Here is a 23,984-nt window from a genome sequence, read left to right as displayed (position 1 = left end):
TACGTTATGGTAATCGCGTAAATGGAAATCGGGAGTTTCGAGTTTGATTCACCGTTGTTTGTTTACTGTTTTCCAGTTGTTTTAATGAAATCACTTTGCCGTTTTATGGTTTTTTGAATTTATTCTTGTTTGCAACTGATTTTCTATTGGTTTTGTTTAAAATATTTATTACTTTTTCGGTCTTAATTATGTCTTGTGTATATTTTATAAGTATTCATGTGAATTTAGATTTAGGATAAATTTGTAATTTTCGTAAATAAAATATTACTTAACGGTATATAGATTAACAGTAGTTCGGTACCTAATGATACAAAATCTTTATTAGGAGCCATTATTACATACTTATGTAAATAAGATATGCTAGGTCCAAATACGTTTTCAAATTTTACCATTGGACTTTTCCATTAGTTACCTTCCGTCAGTCGAGCCGGAATTAAATGTATGGTACATACATTTAACACATATTTCACATAGATTGAAGTAAAAAATTGGTAGTAGAGACATTAAATGAGACTAAGCTTCAGCACCATTTCCACAACCAAACAGATAAATAGAGAAGCAAGTCCATGAAACAGATTTTCAAATTAATACGCGCGTTAAACGTCCCGCGAGCAGAGGGGTGCTCATTTGAATGTAAAGTGTGAACGCCTGAGGGCTTGGCTTTGTAGTTTTTGCTTAATTATGTATTTGTGGGAATGTGGCAGTCATTATAATGGAGGCGTGGTTTCAAAGACTGATTAGATTCGGCTTAAGGGCATTATGGATTTACTCGATAATTGCGGTGACCCGCTATGGGAACTTTTGGATTTAAATGAGGATGTCGTTAAAATTTTATTATGTAACGCTATGGATTTTTTATGAAATTTAAGTCACGGTTGTAAGGAGATAGAAACATTTCTTGATTTAACTACGACATCCGTCATAGCTATTTTTACTTTATTATAGCGGTGTAAACCTACTGTGTTTTATTTTGAAAGGAAACAAACTCTTGTAATGGGGTAGTCTTTGTGCAATACAACAAAACAATTATAACTAAAATTTCAAATGTTAGATATTTGTACAACGAAATTAGCAATGTATGCATTGCTACATGTTGTTGTATAAATATCGATCAAGCATTTGTATTTAACTTGACATTTTTGTGCGTATATCTCGGATTTTTTAAAGATGAATTTAATTTCTTATACATATTTGTAGGTTAGAGTTTATTATACACGCTTCAATTATATACATAGTGAACTATTTCAGCAACAAATATAGAATTAATTCTGTAGCAAAAACTCAAGCAGCATCTACAGCTGAATTTCAACAAAGTGGAACATAATATCTTCGTCAAAGTTTTGCCAAATTTTATTGTGATAGGTACAAATCTACGATTACAGTTATTTGTATGTCATATCATATTTTTTACGCGGGCGAAGCCGCGGGTTCTGCTAGTTTAAGATAAAGCTTTGATGTTAAAAGTTATGACAATATTTCGAGCTATTAGTACCATAGTAGATGTGACAGCGGTCATTGTGTGTAACAATGGGACAAGTAGCATAAGCAACAATGAACTAAACCCCATGAAGGGTTGGATAATGCCCTGTGAACTTAATAAGGTAGAGTTGAAGGGTGCGTGCGATGTTGTCGCTAAAGACTATTATGGTACAGAAAAGAATAAAATTAGTAAAGGATAATTTAGTAGTTATTGTCTTGCAATATAAAATATGTAAAGAATTGATACAAATACCATGTTACTTGATAATAAAGATAAAATTAATTAATGGTCTAAAGAAAGGCATCATAAATTCATAAGAAATAACTATAAGTATAGCAGTTTAAAAAGAATCAGTGAAAATTCATAGGACCTACATTTCGGGTTTAATTCGAGATTTTTTTTAATATATTTGAAATTACCAATGACAATTCATAAAGTAAATATAAATATTTGGTCGAATTTCATAAACTTCATTATTGATTAATTTCTAAGAGGGTAACAATACAAACTGAAAGGATAATATAAGTTAAGAAAAGTATATTACTCGTATATTCCCACGATCAAAACTTTCCATAATAATATTGAATATACCAGACTTCTATTTGATAATCACAAAACTAAAACCAAACAAAGCTTTGTAAGAAACGTGGCCCATCATTTAAATTTTTACACCACGATCAATCCGGCGGAACTTATTGCACTAAACCAACAAACGTATGCACGACTTAACTCGAAAAATTAAATAGGAACAAACTTTTAAAGGCACTATGTCCGTAAGCCGTCATTTGTATACGGAGCGGTTGTTGGCACGTGCCGACACGTGTACCACTGAGAGGTTTGTACCCCTTGCTGGTATCTATTATTATTTTGGTTATCGCTAATATTTTATGGTGTAGCTAATGGGTAGTCCACCTGATGGTCAATGGTCACAGTCAATGAACATTAAAGAAGTCTACTAACCTGACGCCATCAATAAAAACATAAAATTAGTTAGTAAGTAATTGACTAGTATATTAGATTAGAGGTAGGGGAATCCGAGGTTCGAATACCAGGCACAAACCTTTGGTTTTTCAAAATTAATGTATGTATTAGAAATTAATTGTCACTCATTAACATCGTGAGAAAACCTACACGCTCGTGAGATCTTTTCAAAAAAATGTAACAGCGTATGAAGTGTTGATATTTTTCATATACATAGGATATAACTTCGCGTATTTGTACGATATATAATCATTATAACTGTACTTTTCTCCGCAAAGTTCAGCTAAAATTAATCACAAAATGTACAAAAAAATTATCAATAAATCTGCCACTAAACAAACGTCTACAGTAAATAACTTATAGAAACAGTTACGTAGGCACGTAGGGTATGCCTACGCAAGCAACGAGCTGCCCTTACAAAGGGTGTCCGTCCCAATACTCGTTCGCCTAATTGACTCGTCGCTGTTCATGACGGACGTTGTGTCTGTTTTGATAGGTTATGACGTTAGGACGTGGGAATAGATGAATAGAATATAGCTATTGTGATTCGATTTGGTTTATTAGATACGTTTTTTTAAGAAAGATGTTGGTAATACAACGGTTTGACAATACCAACGCTATAAGATTGAACGCTAGTTTTATTTGGAGTTCCTATTATACATTTTAGATTAAGTTTGTACTTTTGCATGATCTGGAAGTCTACGTTGTAACTTCGTTTAATAAGTTTCGTATGGATCTGACTAGTGGGTTTCTGTGTGATCGGCGTAGTTATTATATAAAAAGTGTATTTTCATAGTGTTTTTATCTTTGCAATTTGATAAATAAATAGCTATTATGATTTCTTTACTTTTATGGGTCTTTTTTAAGTGAAAATTTATTTAGATTCGTTAAGCGGTTTTCGTGGGTTAACAACATGCTGTGATGGACTATCTTGAAGTATATTATATAGATTGATGTCGGACGCTGTGTCAGTTTTGATAGGTTATGACGTTACAACGACGTGGGAATAGAAAATACGAGTAGCTATTGTGATTTGATTACGTTTATCGTGATTTTTTCAAGTGAAAATTTATTTAGGCTTGTTAAGCGTTTTTTATTGGGCCGTCGATATACCACAGACGTACTGTAGCGGACTTAGGTTTACTAGATACTATACTACAAAATAGACTAATAGATACTATCATATAATATACTATAATATAGACTGGCGACGTGCAATTGACTCATCGCTGCTCGTGACGGAGGCTGTGTCTGTTTTGATAGGACGTTTTGTGACGTTAGGACGTGGGAATAGATGAATGGCATATAGCTAACATGATTCGATTCGGTTTATGAAATACTATGTTTTTAAGCTAAAGCCTTAACAACCTAAAACAACCTAAAACATTGAACGATAAAACTACTCTATATAAATATAGAGTTCATGATCTGGAAATCTACGTTGTGACTTCTTTTCTTTCCTGAAATTTCGCACCGACTTTGTTAGTCGTTTTTGTGCTACGAATGGAAGAATCCACTTGGCTTGGAAGATATCATATAAAGTTTTTGTGCGAGTAGGACGCATAGATAAAGGAGCATCAAGAGATGAAATTCAGGTAGGATCCTCATCCAAAAAGACACTTACCATCCTTGTTCATGCCCATCGCGAGACATTTCTTCAGGCGACACGCTTGGCACTGGTTTCTATGTGCCTTGTCCACCACACATCTTCCAGTACCCGCTTGGCATCTGTGGACAACGAAGATATAAGTAATAACTTGCCTTGCTTTGTAGAAGTAAACAGTAATATCCTCATCGAATTTGAACTATGGTTGATAATGCTTATAAGATTGTACGTAGCATACGAGCTTGCTGTCCACCTGACGGTAAGTGGTCACTGTCACACATAAACATCTGCTACAAACTCCATATAAAAACGGGTTCTATCTGAAGTTGATCGCTGATGCGTTGCCACTCCTCAGGAAGGAGGCGGTTAAATCTATAGGTAAATAAACTGGCAACCAAACCCTTACATCGTAAGGCAAGAAGGGTGGTAGTATCTGCTGGGTCGAACCATACTGATTAAAACTGAAATGTTTCGCTAAAAACCAAAAATAACAAGAATGTTAACCAAATATATCATGTTCAAAAAAATTCCAGTTCAAAAAAAAACAGAGTGCAAAAATTGTAAGTAAGCTATTCCCTTAAATATCAGAAAAATACCGAATGTATTACGAAAAACCAATCAAAATGGAAGTGTTCCTTATGTGGAGGAAAAACTACTCAATCAAAGTGAATGCCAACAAGAATCTGCTGGCACAGAAACTAATAAAGATTAAAGATATTTCATTACGCGTAATCCTCCACATAATAGGCTTAAGTTAGGTTGACATTTGTTGCAATTCGTAAGAGGGAACTTTGGAAGAGTTGCGGTTATAGAATGGAGCCCTGTGGAACCCCATATGTTTGGTAATGGTTAGAAGTGGTCATTGTCCGAGGTTCTTAGTGTTAATGAGATCTATAAAGACGTTAGCTAGTTTATAATAAAATGCACGTCTTATAACACAATTGTTATGAGATAAGCATTTAATTATTATGACGATGACAATATATAATCATAAGGGAAAAGTCACAAACTACTGAGAAGACAATTGAATTAGCTAGACATTAAATATAGATGTAAATACTACTTTCGGTACTATTATTACTATTATTATATAAAAATACAATATTGAGAAATGCAAGCCTAAAGATGCAATTTCTAAAAAATGCAGTAAACACATAAATATAACAAACAATATTTACATGTCTTAACAAATATCTGGCTTAATTGCTATTAATGCAATCTTATGTTACTTACTAAATAATTATAAAAATAACGAATCAATTAAATTTAACAGAACTCGATCAAAACATTATAAGAGAAATAAAAAACAATTTAACAAAATCTCTACAGATAGCAGAGATTTTCACAAATCAATTTGTGAATAAAGAACCACATGTCACACTTGACCATCTATCATGGGGTGGCTTACGATATTAATAACATTAAGGGTGGCGAATTAATTGTAACGGGGGTTGAGAGGACCAAATGTTAAACTGTTTTTAATATTATCTGTTGGATCTACCCTTGGTATTGACTGTTTTGGATGCTGGATAGATGGACAAATGATGTTAATGTTTTTTTTAAATAATATGAAGTTCAGAAAACAAGACTTTATAAAATTATTCTAATTCATTTTTTCAAATTCAAATTTAATTTATTCAAAATTAATTACAACTCTTTGAACGTCAACAAACTACTACCGCTTTGGAAAATGTTTCGCTATGGAGAAGAAGCGGCAAAAAATACTTCATACGTATGCAAATTTGGACCTTTTAAAAAGCAAATATTTTACACTTAATTATTTATGGGGTTGTTACACTACAATTATATTATATCGTGCTTTAGTAGGCATACAAAGCCGTCGAATTCAAATATTAAGTACTATTAAATAAAAGTTGTTAAGCTTTGCCGGAGGTCTTATGGGCAATTTAAAAACATACTACATGGTAGCCTAATAATTCCTTCAAAGGTCCTACCACTCATTCGCATTAGAGTAGTATGATATACTAATCTAGATCTAGACATTTCCAGTTGCATGGATGAATCCGTGCCCAGCAGAGGAACATAAAAAAAGTTGTAATCTGTTATGTCTAATTTCAGATATTCATTTCCATTTCTTTAACATTTTAAAAGCAGCTTTACATAAATTGCGTTTTGCCCTCTTTCATCCTCAGTTTCCTCACATTTATTATTTGAATCAAAATAATTACACGAAATAAAATAAAAGGCTAAACAGTGAACAGCAACCGAAAAGGCACTTGCCATAAAAGACAAATTAAATTTGAACGGCATTCAAATTCCCCGCGTTGGAAAAGTTAGGGTTTAAGCTTAGTGGCCGAAGCGATAGCGATTTTAATGATTACTTATTTACTTAACTTAGTTTTACGTTTAATAATACGTAGTGTCATAGATGAAGAAATAATGAAATAACAATTATATTGCGAGACAAAGAAGTCTGATAGTTACAACGGTTCGTGAATATGTATGTAATTAAAATAATGAATTAAAAACATTACTTAAATTGTTTAAAAACTTGAATATTATACGGCTACGAATTTTAAACCTTTTTTTATAATAATTTGGTTCATTGTCATAACTAAACTATGACATGTTATGAACTTAATCATTAATTTTTTCCACTTTTTTACCTAAAAAATTGCACCGATACGGGCTAACAACATAAGTTTTCATATTTCCTTGTAATTTTACATTTCATAATAATCAATAATAATACAAGAGCCATACCTACCGCTTTATTACAAAGAAAAGTCATTTCACTACCACATTCAAACTATCATTCAATACTTCGTATTTAGAAATCCGCTACATCAAACGCTCCTACACCATGACCCTACCACAAAGGCCACAGATGCAAGAAGAATTAGAAATATGCTCACCATGGATTAAGTGGGCTCTAACGTGGTTCAAGTGCCATCCGCTCCCCCATTGTCATTTTTGGCCAGCGAGTACAGATGCGACTTATAATATTTTTTTGCCAACAGTTTTTGATAGGGATTACAAGGATTCACTTGTAGGGGCAAGTGGCTGACTCGAAATTAATATCAGATTTGCTGGTGTTTGTTTGAAGTTTTGTTGTAAATATCTCGTGTTGTTTCACAATAGAGATTTTAAATTGTTTTGGAATCAAATTGCTAGAGAAGTGGAGGAATTTAAAGTCTAATGGGTACCCCTTAAAAATTAAGAAGTTTTTGAACTATTTGCTTTGAAAATTAAAATTAATATGAAAATCATATTGATATTACTGTAACCAAAAGCGCACATTTTTTTAAAAAGCTCAGTAGTTATTATTATTGTTTTTTATTAATTTAATAATCTTAAAATAGTCGACACTAACTCATTGCTCACCCCCATGATAATTCAATGAGAAATAGATAAACGAAAAATATTAGATTCTGATGAAAACTGTTTCCTTGTTTACGGCACAAAATAAAAAACCGTACACTTCTCAAAATGTATTTTCCAGTGATGAATTCGACACGAAACATTTTTCGTGCTGGCACATGCACAATTCTTTTTTAAATTAATGGAACCATACATACAAAACATAATTAAACTTTCCGATACCGGAATTAACATAAAGAAAACCCCAAAAGAGAAAGCCGAATCAAACATTCGGGTCACAGGTGTAACTAACCTGTAACATACACAAAGAACAGACAAACACACATAACACGGATGCGGACCAGCTGTGCCAACAACCAAAAACTGTAATATTTGGCGAAACTGTCACAATTCAATTGTTCAAATTGGGCCATTGACTGACTCAGTCTACTACAGGTTGCCAAATTGTTTTAGGAAACTGATGAATAATGCATCTAAATATTTTTATTTATTCAAATCTAGCGATAATATAATTTGGGAAAATATTGCAAAAAATTGGATGATGGTGGTTCTAATATGGTATCACCACATCTTTTAGAATTAAAGCAGATTTAATTGTGGTAAGACAAAAACACTTTCACAAGGTGTTTCAACGAATTTTCAACGAACGAACCTTAGGAGTTGCAAAGAATCTGTGCGACAATGTTTACTTACATAGCTGCACTGCAATTTTAGTCAATGTTAAAACAAAAACTAAACTAAAAATAGTAACGTAAATAATACAATAGTTATAATTAATTTCTTTACGATAAAAGTCTACCTTAAGTGCAAAAAATGTAAATATCGCGACAACGAACATATTCCTAGCGTAGAATAAAGAGAAAACGCCTAACGCTATTTTAACGCCTACCAAAGATGATATGACAACTTCTAGTATGAAGTAATTGTCAAATATCGATCTTTTATAGACAAAACATTGGATAGATCGATTATTAATAACATGCGTAAATGATATAACAAACTACGCATCGCCTTCCATGAACCCAATATAGTGATTTTTAAATTGGACCGTTAAATTGTGGCGTGTTTGAACAGATGCAACGCAAACATTAGCCTCAAGTACTATACATATAATTCGTGTTACCCGCAATTACGACATTGTTCATCTTATTTGTACGATTTTAAATTATGTCAACGTTACTGAAATGGTCTTGCTCAATGTGTGAGTTTTTTTTTGTTGTGACCCTTTTTATTTCCTACTGCTGGGCCTTGTACATGTCCAGAGATCATTATCTCTCGGTACAGCTAAGGGAAGTTTGAAACTCCACTACACTGTTCCAATGTAAATAAGTAGATGAAAGTATGGATTAGTAACCAACCAGTAAGATATTCAGGTTTGTGTTCTTAGTTACAAGTAGATCGAGCAGGAATATCCGAAATTTGCCGAACTTCTCTATGAACCATGATATGCAAAATAACAAGCGAAATTACAGACTTATCGGGAAGATTTCAGTCGCAGTTATCATATCCATTCGAACTACTGCGATGTATTCATCATTTCTATATAAAAATATAAAAAAACCCGAGGTTTTAAATCACCCATAAGGCCTCCTACAAATGTTATCCAATGATAACTGGGGCAGAAGGCCTACCGTGCCCTCCGAATCATGGAAGCGTACGTTTAACTACTAGGGCTCATCGACCCAAGTCCAGATGTCCCTACCGAATTTCCTTAGAAGATTATTCGTCACATATGTTAGTACTAAGTTTATGAGTAATTTTATATTTGTCATTATTTGTATTTGTATTGAGTTTCATGTTTCAGCCTAGCCTACTGTATGATTCATATTTTTTGGTTTTCGGTAAATTTTCTGCCAAAATCAGCAAAACAAATATCTACCGTTTTTCATATAAAAGCTCTTAAACAACACGTAACTAAATACCTTTTCGAATCTTTTAATGACGAACTAAAAAAAAATAAAAAATGCCCTATTTATTGTATTAATATACCTATAGCCTATACTCGTCTAAAGATCCTTAATATAAATTGAATGAAGAACTATGATATGTCAATATTGCATGTATTATGTACTTTGTCATCTAGTTGTAGTAATCTCTACAATTTTATATTTACAGGGAGACTTATAATTATTCAAATAATAATTTAAAGCCTTTGTAAATCGTGAAATATCGGTTTGAAAAACATGATTAAGTGCACAAATAAAATGTCAATACACAACCGCAATAACATAAAAAATTAAAACAGAGAACAAATATAAAACTAAATAACATACCTAACAAGTATTACTAACTGAATAGTGAAGAAAACAACGTATTACAAATTAAAACAATAATTTCACCTGTATATAAGTTTCCGTCTAACAGATCGCTTGAAGAAACCACTGCAGCCATTGCAGGCGAGGATGCCGTAATGCTTCCCGGAGCTGGTGTCGCCGCAGACCACGCACACTAGACCTGGGGTAGAAGGTAACATGGTTTCACTAAGCTTCACTAAACTAAGATTAATTTAATAATACTTAACTAAATCGATAAAGAATAAAGAATCATCGCATGACAATATAACCGGGGATAAGAGGTAACATGTTTTAGTCACTGAGCTTCACTAAACTAAGACTAGTCTAATATTACCTGACTGTATCGATATAGCTAATCGTATGAATCTACACAATTGTTCCTAATATTGAGAAAACAATATTTCTGAAGTCGTAACGAATATCTAGGCTAGCAATGATAAAAGCTAAGAGACCAACTGCTTACAAAAATTAAAATAATTCAAAGACACCTCATGTGTTAAAATCTATCGTGATGTTTTGGGCTGTAAGGTCTGATAAAAAGTGCGACATACGTACACATCCTGGGAAAACAGTAACCTCAGTCGGATAATGAAACATGACTTACTAGTGACGTATTCAATTTTAAATTAAGTTACTTTATGTATTATGACCTATATAGGCAAATACATTTAATATTGTACGGGTAATTACGTTACATAGTACTATGATTTTCTTATAAAATCTTCTGTTTTAGTCGCCAATTTTAAGACAACTATAAGGATTACCAAAGATTACATTATTTGCATGAATGGTTTAAGAAACGAGATCAAGCAAATCGGACTAGGAAATAACGATCAATTTGAATAGTATCTTTTAAGTAAGAATAAACTCTACAGTAAAAAGTTTGCTACTCATAAAGCTGGCTTATAACAATTTAAATTCAAATTCCAGGGTTGATGCCAACCTGTCTTACCCAAGTGGTTGGTCTTCTTGGTGGGTGGGTCTGGCAGCCAGGGTCTTAGCGCTGGTGGCGCTAACGCTGCGGCTACCAACGCAGCTGAAGTTGGTGGTGACCAGCGTAGGGGAGAAGTGCTGTTATCTGGATCAGAAAGATTAGATGGTATAAGTGAAACGGAATATTTATTGTAATATTTATTATTTACTCTTTATTGACCATGTTAAAAACAATGTGGTGCAAAGGCGGACTTAATGCTAAATAGCATTTTCGCCCAGTCAACCTTAAGGATGTGCAGAAAAATTAAAGGCGGTACAACTATACAAAAAAAAATAGGAAATAAAATAAAATGATAAAAAAGGGGAGAAAGGAGAACATAAAAAAGAAAGATTGAGAGAAAGAGAGAAAAAAAGAAATAAGATATAAATAGATAAGAAATTTAAAATAAATTACTACATAAAAATGAAGAAAAATGGAGTAGACACCATATCTAATGATGAACTAAATTACAATAGTGAGCAAAGACATCCTTTTTAAAAGTGTATTTGTATTATATTAGTGGTAATGTTTGTAAATACAATGATAGCTTAATGGTCGAAACTCAGCCGCTCTAATAGGAGTTCGAGGTTCGAATCGCAGGCACGAATCTTAGATAGTTTAGTTTGTGCGTATTTCATATTACTTATATATATTTTTTTTATAATATAGGAGTAGCAGACGAGCATACAGTCCACCTGATGGTAAGTGGCTACTGCCGCCCATGGACATCTGTAATCAACCCCAGATAGGATTAGATATTCCTACCTGAGGTCGGCCACAGATGCGCCGCTACCCCTGAGGACTAAGCTGGAATGCCTCGGAAAAGTCTGTCTCCCTTACCACACCCTTCAAACCGGAACACAGCAGCGCCTTACACTGCTATTATTATGTAGAAATAGGTGTGGCGGTGATACCGCTGGAGTCGAACCACAAAGGGTTCTACCACCTTCAATAATTTAGTTTGTGCGTATTTCATATTATTTATCAAAGGAACTATCGTAGGGATAGTTGAGAAGACTTACATGCCTGACAGTTATTTTAAAAAAGGTTGTCAAAGGTGTATGAAGTTTACCATGTCTATTTCGCACTTTGCCAGCAATGAAATATGACCTTATCTCGACTAGCTCTTAGAGGAAACTCGTTCCTTACAGTGGTACAATAAAGAGTTGACGACAACGATGTAGCAATATTTCTAAAATAAACCGAAAACCATGCAGTTAATCCACATTAAGCAGTTAAGGTCTAATCTCGGTCGTTATGCATCGATGATCCGCGTGGCCCGTCTGTATAATAAACTAGCTACGAAGATCTTAGACACCATGTACACCACGATGGTTTCTCCACCTATTTAGCCAAGCTCAAAAAAGTTACAAACTTTTGACGTACCTATATTTTATTTTAATTTTAATGTTATTAATAGCTTCATAGTTTGATTGTTATATTTCAATTTTAAGTAGGTATATACATTCGACGCATGTTTTGATTACCTGTAATAGTAAGAACAGTTACTCAATAAGATAATAGATATTATTGTACTGTACATGATAGTCACTGCTGCATCTTATGTTGGTATTCCCGAATAAATAAATAAATAAACCGAAGTACGAATTAATCAATTTGATACGTCTAATCCGTATGAAGCTTTAGTCGCAATAAATACTTAATCTCAATAAAGCTAATAAAATAACAATTGCTGATCGCACCCTTTCGCAACCACTTTATTGAACTAGGGGTTGAAAATGCAGTTGAATGTTCAACTATATTGAACTCTACGTACTTTGTAGGCACGGCTTATTGCTTTAATATGATGAAGCAATTAGGTAATTGATAGGGCACGCGTTTGGCTATTAGGAGCTACACACATTGAAATGTTAAAAGGTGCCACACCGCCAGCCTTTGGGACTGCGGTTGAGTGCTAATAGCGTACACGTGGTCCCGACAAAGGGCATCCAGAGGAACACCAAGAGATTTTAGCTTGTAGAAGTGTGGCATAGTCTACGTTCCTCTCAGTCGCGGCATCTCCGAACCCAAGCAGTGTTTCCCCACGAAAAAAAAATGTGCCGCTCCGCCGAAATAGGGGATGACGTCCTTTGCAGCGTAGAAATGATGTAAAACCCGCCATATATTTCGGCATTTTCTGGAATAATTTACCATAGGAGTCACGTTTTATTACTGTTTTTTTTTTTATTTTAATATTTGATGTTGTAGCTGCCGCAGTTAATACACATACAAATTAGAGATATAGGTACAGGTCTATGACAGAGGTAAAGTTAGCGCTCTATATGTAATAGGGTACCGCTTTTCCCCTTTGGGTACGGAACCTTTAAAATGGTATCCGAACGATGCAATAGCAGGACGCATCGCGATGCAGTGTCGTAATGCTGCTCTTTTTATAATATAGGATTATCAGACGAACATGCAGTCCACCTGATGGTAAGTGGCTACTGCCGCCCATGTATATGTATGTATATGTGTAATCAACCCCAGATAAGATTAGATTCCTAGCTGAGATCCACCACAGATGCCCTAACCCTGAGGACTAAGCTAAAATGCCTCCTCGGAAAAGTATATCTCCCTTACCACACCCTCCAAACCATAACATAGCAGCGCTTAACACTGCTGTTATTAGGCAGAAATGGTGTGGTGGTGGTGCCGCAGAAAAGTTAAGAGTTGCGGTACAGCGTCGCAAAGCTTACCGCTACCGAGACTAAAAAAAACTACTGGCTAAATGGCTACTGTCAAGAAAAAATGCCTCTACGGTCTGTTGAAGATTCGAGAACTCGGTTTGTAGTATGTATTGAAGTGGACTTCCAAAGACTGGTGGAATTTTATCACAATAATTAATATTAGTACGTCAGTTCATTAGATTTGAATGGAGAGCTCGCAAATTGTAGTTACGGACAGACAGACGGGGCATGTCCGTGACGTACAGCCCTTATTGAATTACCTAAGCTTTGTAGAGCTAACAACTTGTAGAGGTGAAGCGCACTGAGATGATTTTCTTGTTATGATAAAAGTTACTGTCAAGTGAGATTCTTTATAAAAAAAAAATTATAAACAAAGTTATGATATTTGTTTTTTTCTTTAAACGGAAAGAAATAATTACGTACCTATACTTACTGATTTATTTTTAATAGGTAGTTTTTTTACTACTAAATAATATTTTATGAATAAACTACAGTCATATAAAATTATTCAAATGTATGAAAATATCAATTAAAATACTTATTATTTTAAATTAATTTATTTTAAGTTAAACTATTTTAAAATAATTATTAATTTTACACAGATCCCACAAAAAGTAGCATGCCAATAAGTGAGGTCGTTAAAAAAATCTAAAAGAATTTTGGTCGGTATTTGACGCACCGATCGAAATGGAAATAATATAAATAAACTTGCAAATAACGTATCTTTTTTGTGAATTATTAAAAAAACCCGCCCGAACAGGGACTTGAACCCTGGACCCTTGGATTAAAAGTCCAATGCTCTACCGACTGAGCTATCCGGGCTGTGGTAACAATGCCGAAACTTACTTATTGTTAAATTATTGCTTATCTGTAAACAAATAATAAAGATTTTAAATCAAGTTGTGCTGGTTACTTTATCATTAAACTATAACAAGGTTTAAATACAGAAACCCAGAATGAATTCGAAGAAATCAAAATAAACAAGACTAACATAATTATGATAATCATAATAAAATTGTTACTCTTTTAATTTGCGCTTGTTCAACTATAGATACGATTTTTTCTGCATTAAAAATATACATTACAATTACCAAATTTTACCATTGCTATTTTTATAAATTTGTTGTGGATATATTTGACGTTTGTACGAAAAGTGACTTTCAGGGAATTTTCACGGAAACATTTGGAAATATAAAAACAGATACAAACGGATCGCTTTTAATTTATATGAAAATGGTGCATTGTAATATTGTAATACATTCATTCATAGTTCTATGTAATGCCAGCGATTGAAAGTGTTTTTTTTACTGATTTGGCAGAGGAAGATCTCCCGCCGTTCTAGGTGATCATGCCCGGAGAGCGGCCGTGCTCCGTCAGTCTCAGTTCGGAGCTTGTATATATGCCAGATATTTAGAAAACTTCGATAGCGTGATTCAGAATACTCGTAACGCCATCTCTTGACGAGTAGCGGGAGGTCGCTACACTGATTTAGCTGTAAAATAGACAGTAACAAAAAAGCAATTAAAGAATAAAGAGAAAGAAGAAAGAGAAACAATCAAAAGAAAGAATAAAAAACATTATCAAATATGTACATTTAAAAATGTCATATTTTATCCTGACCACAGCCTAAATATCTTGGTTTTTAATTGTGCACTTCTATTATTCATAGCTCTATGGTCAGCTCGTGCCGACCCCGACACGACAGTAGAGTAAATAAATAAACACAATAAAGTTATATTGTACTGTGATTGCTATTCACCAATTACAGCTAACTAGTGGTGGAATAATTTGATCTTCTATAACGACGCTCGGAGGTCTGACTTGTTTTACACTTCGACTTAAATGTAGACAGAAAGTTACTTGTGAAAGATTTTTTTATAATATTTCTGAGTAGCAGACGGGCATGCAGTTTATCTTATGGTAAGTAGGTGGTAGAACCCTTTGTGGTTCGACTCCGGCGGTACCACCGCCACACCTATTTCTACCTAATAACAGCTGTGTTACGCGCTGCTGTGTTCCGGTTTGAAGGGTGTGGTAAGGGAAACGGACTTTTCCGAGGCGTTCCAGCTTAGTCCAAGGGGTAGCGGCGCATCTGTGGCCGACCTCAGATAGGAATATCTAATCCTATCTAGGGTTGATTACAGATGTCCATGGGCGGCAGTAGCCACTTACCATCAGGTGGACTGTATGCTCGTCTGCTACTCCTATATTATAAAAAAAAAAATAAGTGACTACTGCCGCCCCTGGACATCTGTAATCAACCCCAGCTAAGATTAGATTCCTATCTGAGATCAGCCATAATAATATGAGTTATCCAGAACGCCTCAGAAATGCCTCAGAATGCCTCAGAATCCCTTCAAGCCTTCCGGCTTGCTTAGCATTGCTGTTATTGGGTAGAAATAAGTAGATAGGTAGAATAAAATGGAATAATAAGTACTAAATATAGTAGATAGAAGTTTATACGTGTGTTCTACGCACGTTACAAAATACCTACTTAGATATAGGTGCTTTATGAGGACCTACACAATAATGTGGCAAATTTTGGTAATAATAAAACATTAGAAACTTAAATTAATATGTTATATGCATTCATCGTCAAGAAATTACTGTCTACTTGATTACTGTCTGTCTGAGAAGGGTTTAGGTCATCAATTTTTATTAAAAAAATATTTGAATTATTGATTTTAAAAAGTGGATATTTGTATTCGACATTTTTTGTCACCTCTAGGGAGTTTAGTTCTCAATACACATTTTTATTTAAATTAATTTTATAAAATGTATTTATATTATTTATAAAATTTATTTATAATATATTATTTATAAAATTTATTTATTGAGAACTAAACTCCAAAGGGCTAACAAAAAATGTTGAATACAAATATCCACTTTTTGCACTCAAAAGGGGGAACAATTACCCAAAGACAATTTTATAAACTTACCCAAAATCATATCAATGGGTACATACGGTTAGGTAAAAACCATGAATCCCACTCACCCCACAGGTACAAAATCAATATTGACCGATCGCTCCCTCGGGGCGCAGTACAGTCGGGTTAAACTGTGTTTCACTTTATGTACCTACCACTACTGTACTACTTTAGTATATTACTGTATTATTAATCTTAAAAATTGTATTGAGTGTTATAAACCTCGTACCTACATGTGGTAAATTTTACAGAAAAAAGGTATAAATGGTGTTAGAGAAGTGTGAGTAATGATTATGTTCCTTTTATTGAAATGATGTTATTTGTCTAAAGGAAAACATGAAGCAATCTTCAAGATTTCCTCCATCGTTCACACAAGTGATGATTAATTTCTTTAACGCACATAAATGAGGAGTGTGCTTGTAATCCGTATCTCGGCCTCTCCGATACTGACTAGACTTCTGTAATGAACCCCAAATAGAATTAAATATTCCTACCTGAGATCGGCCACAGATACGTCGCTATCCCTGAGGACTAAGCTGAAACGCCTCGGAAAAGTATGTCTTCCTTACCACATCCTTCAAAACAGAACACAGCGCTTAAAACTGCTATTATTAGGCAGAAATAGGTGTAGCTGTGGTGCCGCCGGAATCGAACCACAGAGAGTTCTACCACAGTATAAGGATATACAGTATTTTATCTTCATACAAACGCACGAAACGCAAGCCACGCCTACTCGCCTCGGGCCGGTACTAACTCGGTACACGAACATTCGTGAATGTGCCACGGTGACGAGCGGGTGATGTGACGGTTTTGTAAGATATTTTGTTGTTTCAAGAATAATATGGCGAAGAAAAGTTATAGATTATATTGTGTTGTTTTTGGTTGCTTCAATTCGTCAATAACACATCCAGATATAACATTTTTTAAACTGCCTGGAAACTCCGAAAGGTAAGACAATTACAATGATTTTTATGTTAATACTAGATACTTAATCTACTAGGTACTACTACTACTAAATTAGATTAGTTTTTAATTATTACAATTTGATATTTTAAAAAAATACGTATGATTGTTGTAATTTTGGTTCAGTAGACAGGTGTCAGAGCTTGTTATTTGAGGTTATCCCTCTTCTGAATTAATAGAATAAAACTATTTCTTCGACCAATTTACAACTTTTATTATTCCCGCGCAAAATAAAACTCGAAACTGTTGATAAACGAAGGGCTTGCTTGCACAACGCACGCGTCGTATTTATTCGTCGTCGCGCGGCGCAACAAAGGCTGAGGGCGTGGCTTAGCGGCCTTTCGGCACCCGTTTGTTCGCGCGATATGCCGCCGAGGGACTATTCTGAATGAGGTAATATAAATATTAGAAAATGAGAATTGATCTTAATTTATTTAGATCAATATTTTATTATTGTTGTATTATTTTAAGATCGTCAAAAATAAGAAACTACCATTTGAAAAGTATTTTCTTGATAGGTCAACACCTTTGTTTACATTTTGGACACCCAATTATGAATCGGAGTATAGATTATATTAAAATTATTATTAGATATTTAAACTAAATTTTGCATAATTTGTGTTAATTTATAAGCTATCATGTCGAACATATTTCATATTTTATTGTTGTAACTGTCAAGTACCCAATTATAAGAATAGTTTTTATTACGTAATATATACATATTAAGAAACATAACATGCATTTTCATTCAACACTTTCTATATAATTAACTATAGCATTCATTTGTTTAAATAAAAAAATACAACATTTACAATCAAAAAATTAAAAAGAAAGTCAAGTATGCAGATGTAATTAAAAACCTGTAGGCAGGCAGCCCTAACGCGTTACCGTGCCCAGCGCAACCGTAGGTATCTAATTCAAGGTCAGGGCCGAGTTAAATTACTGTATATCCTTATACTGTGGTTCTACCATCTTCAAAATAGATCTATAACCACACAGCCGTAGCAATGCGCGTCTGCATTGCTATCAATGATATAGGGCTATATAAAAGCACCCAGAGAGACATAAAAGGAGATTGTATGAGACACATAAAAGTTCGGTTTGTCAAATGGGAAGTCAGTGCGAGGCGGCGCAAGTAAATCCCGGTATCAAAATAAATCAATGCGAAATGTGTGGAGTCGCTTCAGGTTTTTTGTTTTATTTTTTCGGTTTATGTCTTTTTTATTGCGCTTATTACAATTGGTACAGTTACACATATACAGAGACAATTGTTATCGAGACCATAGGCCCCTTTTTATCAGAAAAAAACATGTAAATTTTAATACCAAAATAGATAGCAAATTGTATATTTTTGTTTTTTTTTAAACTGCCGGAATGCATTTTGAAAAAATTATGTATTTATACAAAGACTAGCTGACCCGGCAAACGTTGTGTTGCTATATAAATAAAAAAATGTTAAGGGTGAATAACCCTTATCACTTAAGGGTATGAAAAATAGATAGTAGCCGATTCTCAGACCTAATAAATATCCATATAAAATTTGGTGAAAATCGGTAAAGCCGTTTCGGAGGAGTACGGTAACTAAAATTGTGACACGAGAATTTTATATAAAAGATTAATTTACAGGGAGTAGGTATTATAGCTTTTTATCTAAAAAGCGTTATTTAATTTAAATTCCGAACGAAGCTTACTATAAATGTAATTATTTGCTCATGTCTAAATTATGTATGTAGTGTATGTTTAAGTTAACTTTGGTAATAAGTACGGCACTGTATCACATAGGTACTTATATACCCGTACTGTCAATAAACCTTAACGCCTTAAACGTATACATATATATTTATATTTATTAATAAAAGCATATTCAAACCAAAAAAAAAGATATAGTACAAACATCGTCTCCACAGTTTTCCCTAGTCGCTATACGAAGAAAACTTTGCCGGTTGCCGTTTTATTTGGTTTTCTTTTGACGCGGCAAGCCCTTGAGCCTCTCTGATTAATTTCTCCGGCGGGGACCCGCCTCTTACGATCCCTTTGAATGTCTTAGCGATGTTATGCTTCGAATGTTACTGATTTTTATTTATTCAATTGGTACACTTATAAAACAAACGCTGCTTTATTTTGTGTGGGTGTGGTAAGGAATAGGCTTATAACGAGGTGTTCCAACTTAGTGGTTAGGTTACGTGTATACGGTCGACGTCATATAGTATTCTAGTACTGCCTGAGGTAGATTATAGAGTATCATTCTCTGTATAATCTTATTTTGTAATATTGAGGTATTAAACGAGCATGCAGTCCACCTGACGGAAAGTGCCCAATGCCGCCAATACATATGCCATATCATTCAAATAAGAAGAAATCCTTAAGACTTTTTGCAGAGGTCGGCTAGAGATCCGTTGCTATCGCTGGGGAGTCTGAAGACTAAGTTCAAAGCGGAAACAATTACGTTGGTATACAACCAATTGTTACTAAAAATGTTTCAAAGCATAAAAATATACGCACAGTAAGAACGCCAAAAGTAGGTATATTGATATTGCGTATAAATACACGAATAAATATTAGGTACACTCAAGCTTTTTCATATTCTAAGGTTCCTCTTTATTTTGCACTACATAAATTTGACACATCTTCCAACTTGGCACTTGCAATTGTTGTTGTGTTAATTAAAAAACTCATACCACCCATATAATTAATATTACATATTAAAAAATGATGTTAAGTCTACTCTTAAACCGCTTACATACAATAAAAAACATAAACTACTTATAAATAAATTAAATAGATAAAATAAACCCTTAATATTATGAGGCAGTCCAAAAATAAGCAAATTAACGACAATCCATTTATATTAAGAACCGTCAAATATTCAAATCGCGAACGCATTATTCGAAACGAAAATGAAATTTCAAATCCGCCGCTACGATTGGTCGTTTGGTATTCAAAACACACACTGACCGGGTAAAGTGGCAAATCATGGAGCGGCTGAAAATCAGTCAAATAGACCTCGAGTTACTGGCGGCTGTCGGCTGAATACTAATGCGCCTTTGCCGTTAAAAGTGGATAAGAGTAACGAAAATTCGGTAAAGTAAACGCGTGTTATTTTTTTAGCTAAGCATCGTTATTTTGTTTGATTGATTCGGATTAGGTATATTGGTGAAATTTTTAGTCGCAATTAATTAAATTATTGTCGTTAAAAATTATTTTATCCGTAGGAAAAAATATAGTTCATTCATTTTTTAGGCGTGCAAAGAACAATTTATTTATATTATAAATGTTTAATTGTAAGTACCTTTTTATTTAACATAAATGCACCATGATGTAATTAGTTATTGCCGAGTGCCGATTACAAAAAGAAATGGATCTGAAACAGAATTCTTTGTCTTAGCCTATTTATGTTATGATGATGATAACGAATTAGGAGTGAGTACCTAGAGAGTGAATTTAAAAAATCCTAACATTATTTTAGTTACAATTTTGTCTTTATTTCTGTAAATAAAGAAAAAATTGTAACTCTTCATAATTCGATTATCTTCCCTCTCTTCATAATCCAAAATCCATCCATCATCCAGTAACATCCATCCGACATCCATCCGACATCTAGTAACGAAAAGCCGTCGGCCGGATACGGCAGAAATAGGTGTGTGGTGCCGCCGAAATCGAACCACAGAGGGTTCTACCACCTTCAAACTATTCTAATAGAGCTTTAAGCTTACCTATGTGTCATCGACATCATCAAGCTTGCAATTTGTTTATGTCCCACTGTTAGGCCCGAATCCCCTTACAGGTATAGTCAGCGCAAAATTGCTAGTCCGCTCTGAATATAGAAATGAATCGCAAATTGTATGACTACACCTGCTCGCAATAACTTCAGAGTGGACTAGCAGTTTGGCGAGGGCTATACATACTCCGTATCGCTCCAATAGGGTTTGGTATAGCGAAGATCATAAAAAGTTACGTATTAGTAGCCAATCTATGTGTTCAAACCGCTCATAAGGCCTGTGACAAAGTTAACGACTATGATAACCAAGACCCGTCGGTCTTGAAGGGCACGTTAAGCCGTCGCTGAACGTGCCCTTCAATTCCTCCAAAGCACAGAAACGTGCATATTGCTACTAGCCGTCACCCAAACAAAATAATCGCGACCGATATTGTTTCGTAGACTTCGTAGACAGGCTACGATCTACACGAGCTAAATGTGAGCTGCGAAATGTGGACTTATAGTAGTCTTATAGTATGTTTTTAAAAAGTTTTCTTACTAAATAGTCGTTGACCCAATACTGTCCATTGCTGGGCACGGTCTTCTCTCAGTGAGAAGCGTTTAGGCCATATTCCACAACGCTGGCTAATGCGAATAATTAGACTTTACACGCCTTTTTTTAAGAACTCTCAGGCGTGTACTTTTCTCACTTTCCTTAATTTAAAAAAAAAAACACATAATTAATCTTTAATACGCGCATTAATTGCAAATCACTGGTGATTGCCTCACGTACCCGTCGATTAAGAGAGAGACCTAGTTTTTAACCACTTCGAACTACTAGAGTTTAAATCCTACACATTTCTAATGTAGTACTATAAACATAAAGTTATTATAAGTAGTATGTGTAATTTTGTTTCTCATCATCATCCGATCTTTCTGGGCAAGTGTCTCAGACTGAAAAAATCTAAGCCATAGTTTACGAGGGCAAATACCGATATGTAAACATCGCACGCCATTGACAATGCTTTTAATTATTGTTCTTTTTGACTATTGTAGCAAATGATCATTAATTTACAATACGCAATTACGCACATACTTAACTAACCTCGAAAACCATTCGTGCCCAGGATTTGAACCCCTGACCCCCAGTGCGTGAGGCCAAATTACAAATTACTTTATTAGCTTTATTAAACATATAGCGACCCCTCCTACGTATAATATCGTAACTGCAAAATGACAACTTTACAGGAGATCTTACAGGAGTTTCGAATATCCTAAAATGCGAATAAAATCTGCATTTCTGCAGGTATCTCAATGAAATTTGGTATATATATTTAATTTTATACGCTTTATAACATTACTTGTGTCAATAAAACACAATGAAATAAGGCAATTTATGCAACGAAAACTAAAAGTTGTTAACCTTGTTGAGTTCAACCCCTCGAAGACACAAGTCTGCGCGTTTACCGCTAAAAAAACCCCATTCGTCATAGCGCCTAAGTTCCAAAGTACCCCGCTCACCATTGGTAAAAGTGTAGGGATCCTGGGAGTTGACATCTCGTGCGACGTGCAGTATCGGAGTCATTTGGAAGTTAAAGCCAAGTTGGCTTCAAAGAAACTGGGCGTCCTGAACAGAGCCAAGCAGTACTTCACTGGGGGGCAACTCCTGCTGCTTTATAAAGCGCAAGTGAGGCCCCACATGGAGTACTGTTCTCATCTCTGGGCAGGGGCACCACAATACCAACTTAACCCACTTGACTCCGTACAGAAACGCGCGGTGCGAATCGTCGATGACCCAGCGATCTCTGATCGGTTAGAACCCTTAAGCCTTCGGAGGGACATAGGTTCCCTCTGCGTGTTCTACCGACTTTACAATGGTGAGTGTTCTGAGGAACTGTTTGATCTGGTGCCTACGTCGCCTTTCCTTCATCGCACTACTCGCCGAAGGATGAAGTTCCATCCACATCAACTGGACCCGTGGCGGTCCTCCACGGTTCGGTTTAATCGATCATTTTTGCCGCGTACGTGCAAAATGTGGAATGAACTTCCTCCTGAGGTATTCCCTCAGGACTATGACATGGGGCTCTTCAAGAGGGGTGTAAAAAGAGCTCTCCTTCAAAGCCGGCGATGCATTGGCGACTCCTCTGGTGTTGCAAATGTCCATAGGCGACGGTGACTGCTTTCCATCAGGCAGCCCGTCTGCCTTATCGTTAGGTTACATAAAAAAAAAAAAAAAAAAAAAGGTACTTTTGTGGGTTACGATATTATACGTAAGAGGGGTCGATAGGTACGAGTAGTCTAAATATAAGTTATTAAATTGACTTAATGTAATCATACCCGGAATCCTTCCATCTTGATGATCTTGTGTGAGTTGCAAAGGAGTTTGCGCTACTTCCATTTTTATATGTTTTTTATTTACTTTTAGCACTTATCACTTTGAGTTTTTTAATATTTTCTCTTATTTATAACCATCTCATTTTTTTCAGAATTATTTTTCAAGGTATACTGTTCAAAAGCCTTGGTAGAGTCAATATTGTTTTATTTCAGGCTTGACACAAAAGATACTTAATATCTACACCGTTTTATTATGCGAATTAATTAATTATTCACTATTTCACGTTGATTGTAGAAATTATTCACGCACACCTGATTTTATTGGTATTTTCACAGGTGTATTCTGTCTTAGTCAATTCAATTAATAAATTTATGAATTTTACTACGAATTACGCTTAGATCACTGAGTATATAAATATGTAACAAATAAGATAAAATGTTAATCGATTTTATAATCAGTAATCTAAACTTTTTGTGCTTAATTTTTTAAACAAAAAAAAAACAACTAATTTGGCTGTCCAGAAAAATATGTCTTTCAAACAACACGAATTTAAAAACAATACCAGTCAAAGAGTGACAATTCGTTCGCGGCAACTTGTGACGTTTACTTTTTTACGCCAATAAATTCTCCGTAACACATTTGACGTTTATCTTTTTTAAATCGTCTCGAGTCGCGCGCGCTCCGCCGTGGTCGGGGCAC

General features: G+C 34.7%; 1 protein-coding gene and 1 non-coding gene across 2 annotated transcripts in view; both read right to left on the bottom strand.

Annotated features, from left to right (window-relative positions):
- The window catches only part of LOC140755174 (photoreceptor-specific nuclear receptor), a 41,729-nt gene extending 18,381 nt beyond the window's left edge, over nt 1-23,348 (bottom strand). The window contains exons 1-4 of the mRNA XM_073090385.1: nt 23,288-23,348; nt 10,656-10,781; nt 9,749-9,863; nt 4,086-4,189 (exon numbers count right to left, since the gene is read on the bottom strand). Of these exons, the coding sequence (XP_072946486.1) occupies nt 4,086-4,189; nt 9,749-9,863; nt 10,656-10,781; nt 23,288-23,348 (406 nt within the window). The remainder of the gene's footprint in view (nt 1-4,085; nt 4,190-9,748; nt 9,864-10,655; nt 10,782-23,287) is intronic.
- On the bottom strand, nt 14,113-14,185 carry TRNAK-UUU (transfer RNA lysine (anticodon UUU)). The gene has a single exon. It is a non-coding gene; the product is annotated as a tRNA-Lys (tRNA).
- Nucleotides 23,349-23,984: the final 636 nt, after the last annotated feature.

This window comes from Epargyreus clarus, unplaced genomic scaffold (genome assembly GCF_041222505.1).
Source record: "Epargyreus clarus isolate Ecla_fem2 unplaced genomic scaffold, WU_Ecla_fem_2.2 ptg000032l, whole genome shotgun sequence".
NCBI lineage: Eukaryota > Metazoa > Arthropoda > Insecta > Lepidoptera > Hesperiidae > Epargyreus > Epargyreus clarus.
Note: the sequence above shows the minus strand (reverse complement) of the source record. Positions and strands in the feature narration are given on the sequence as shown.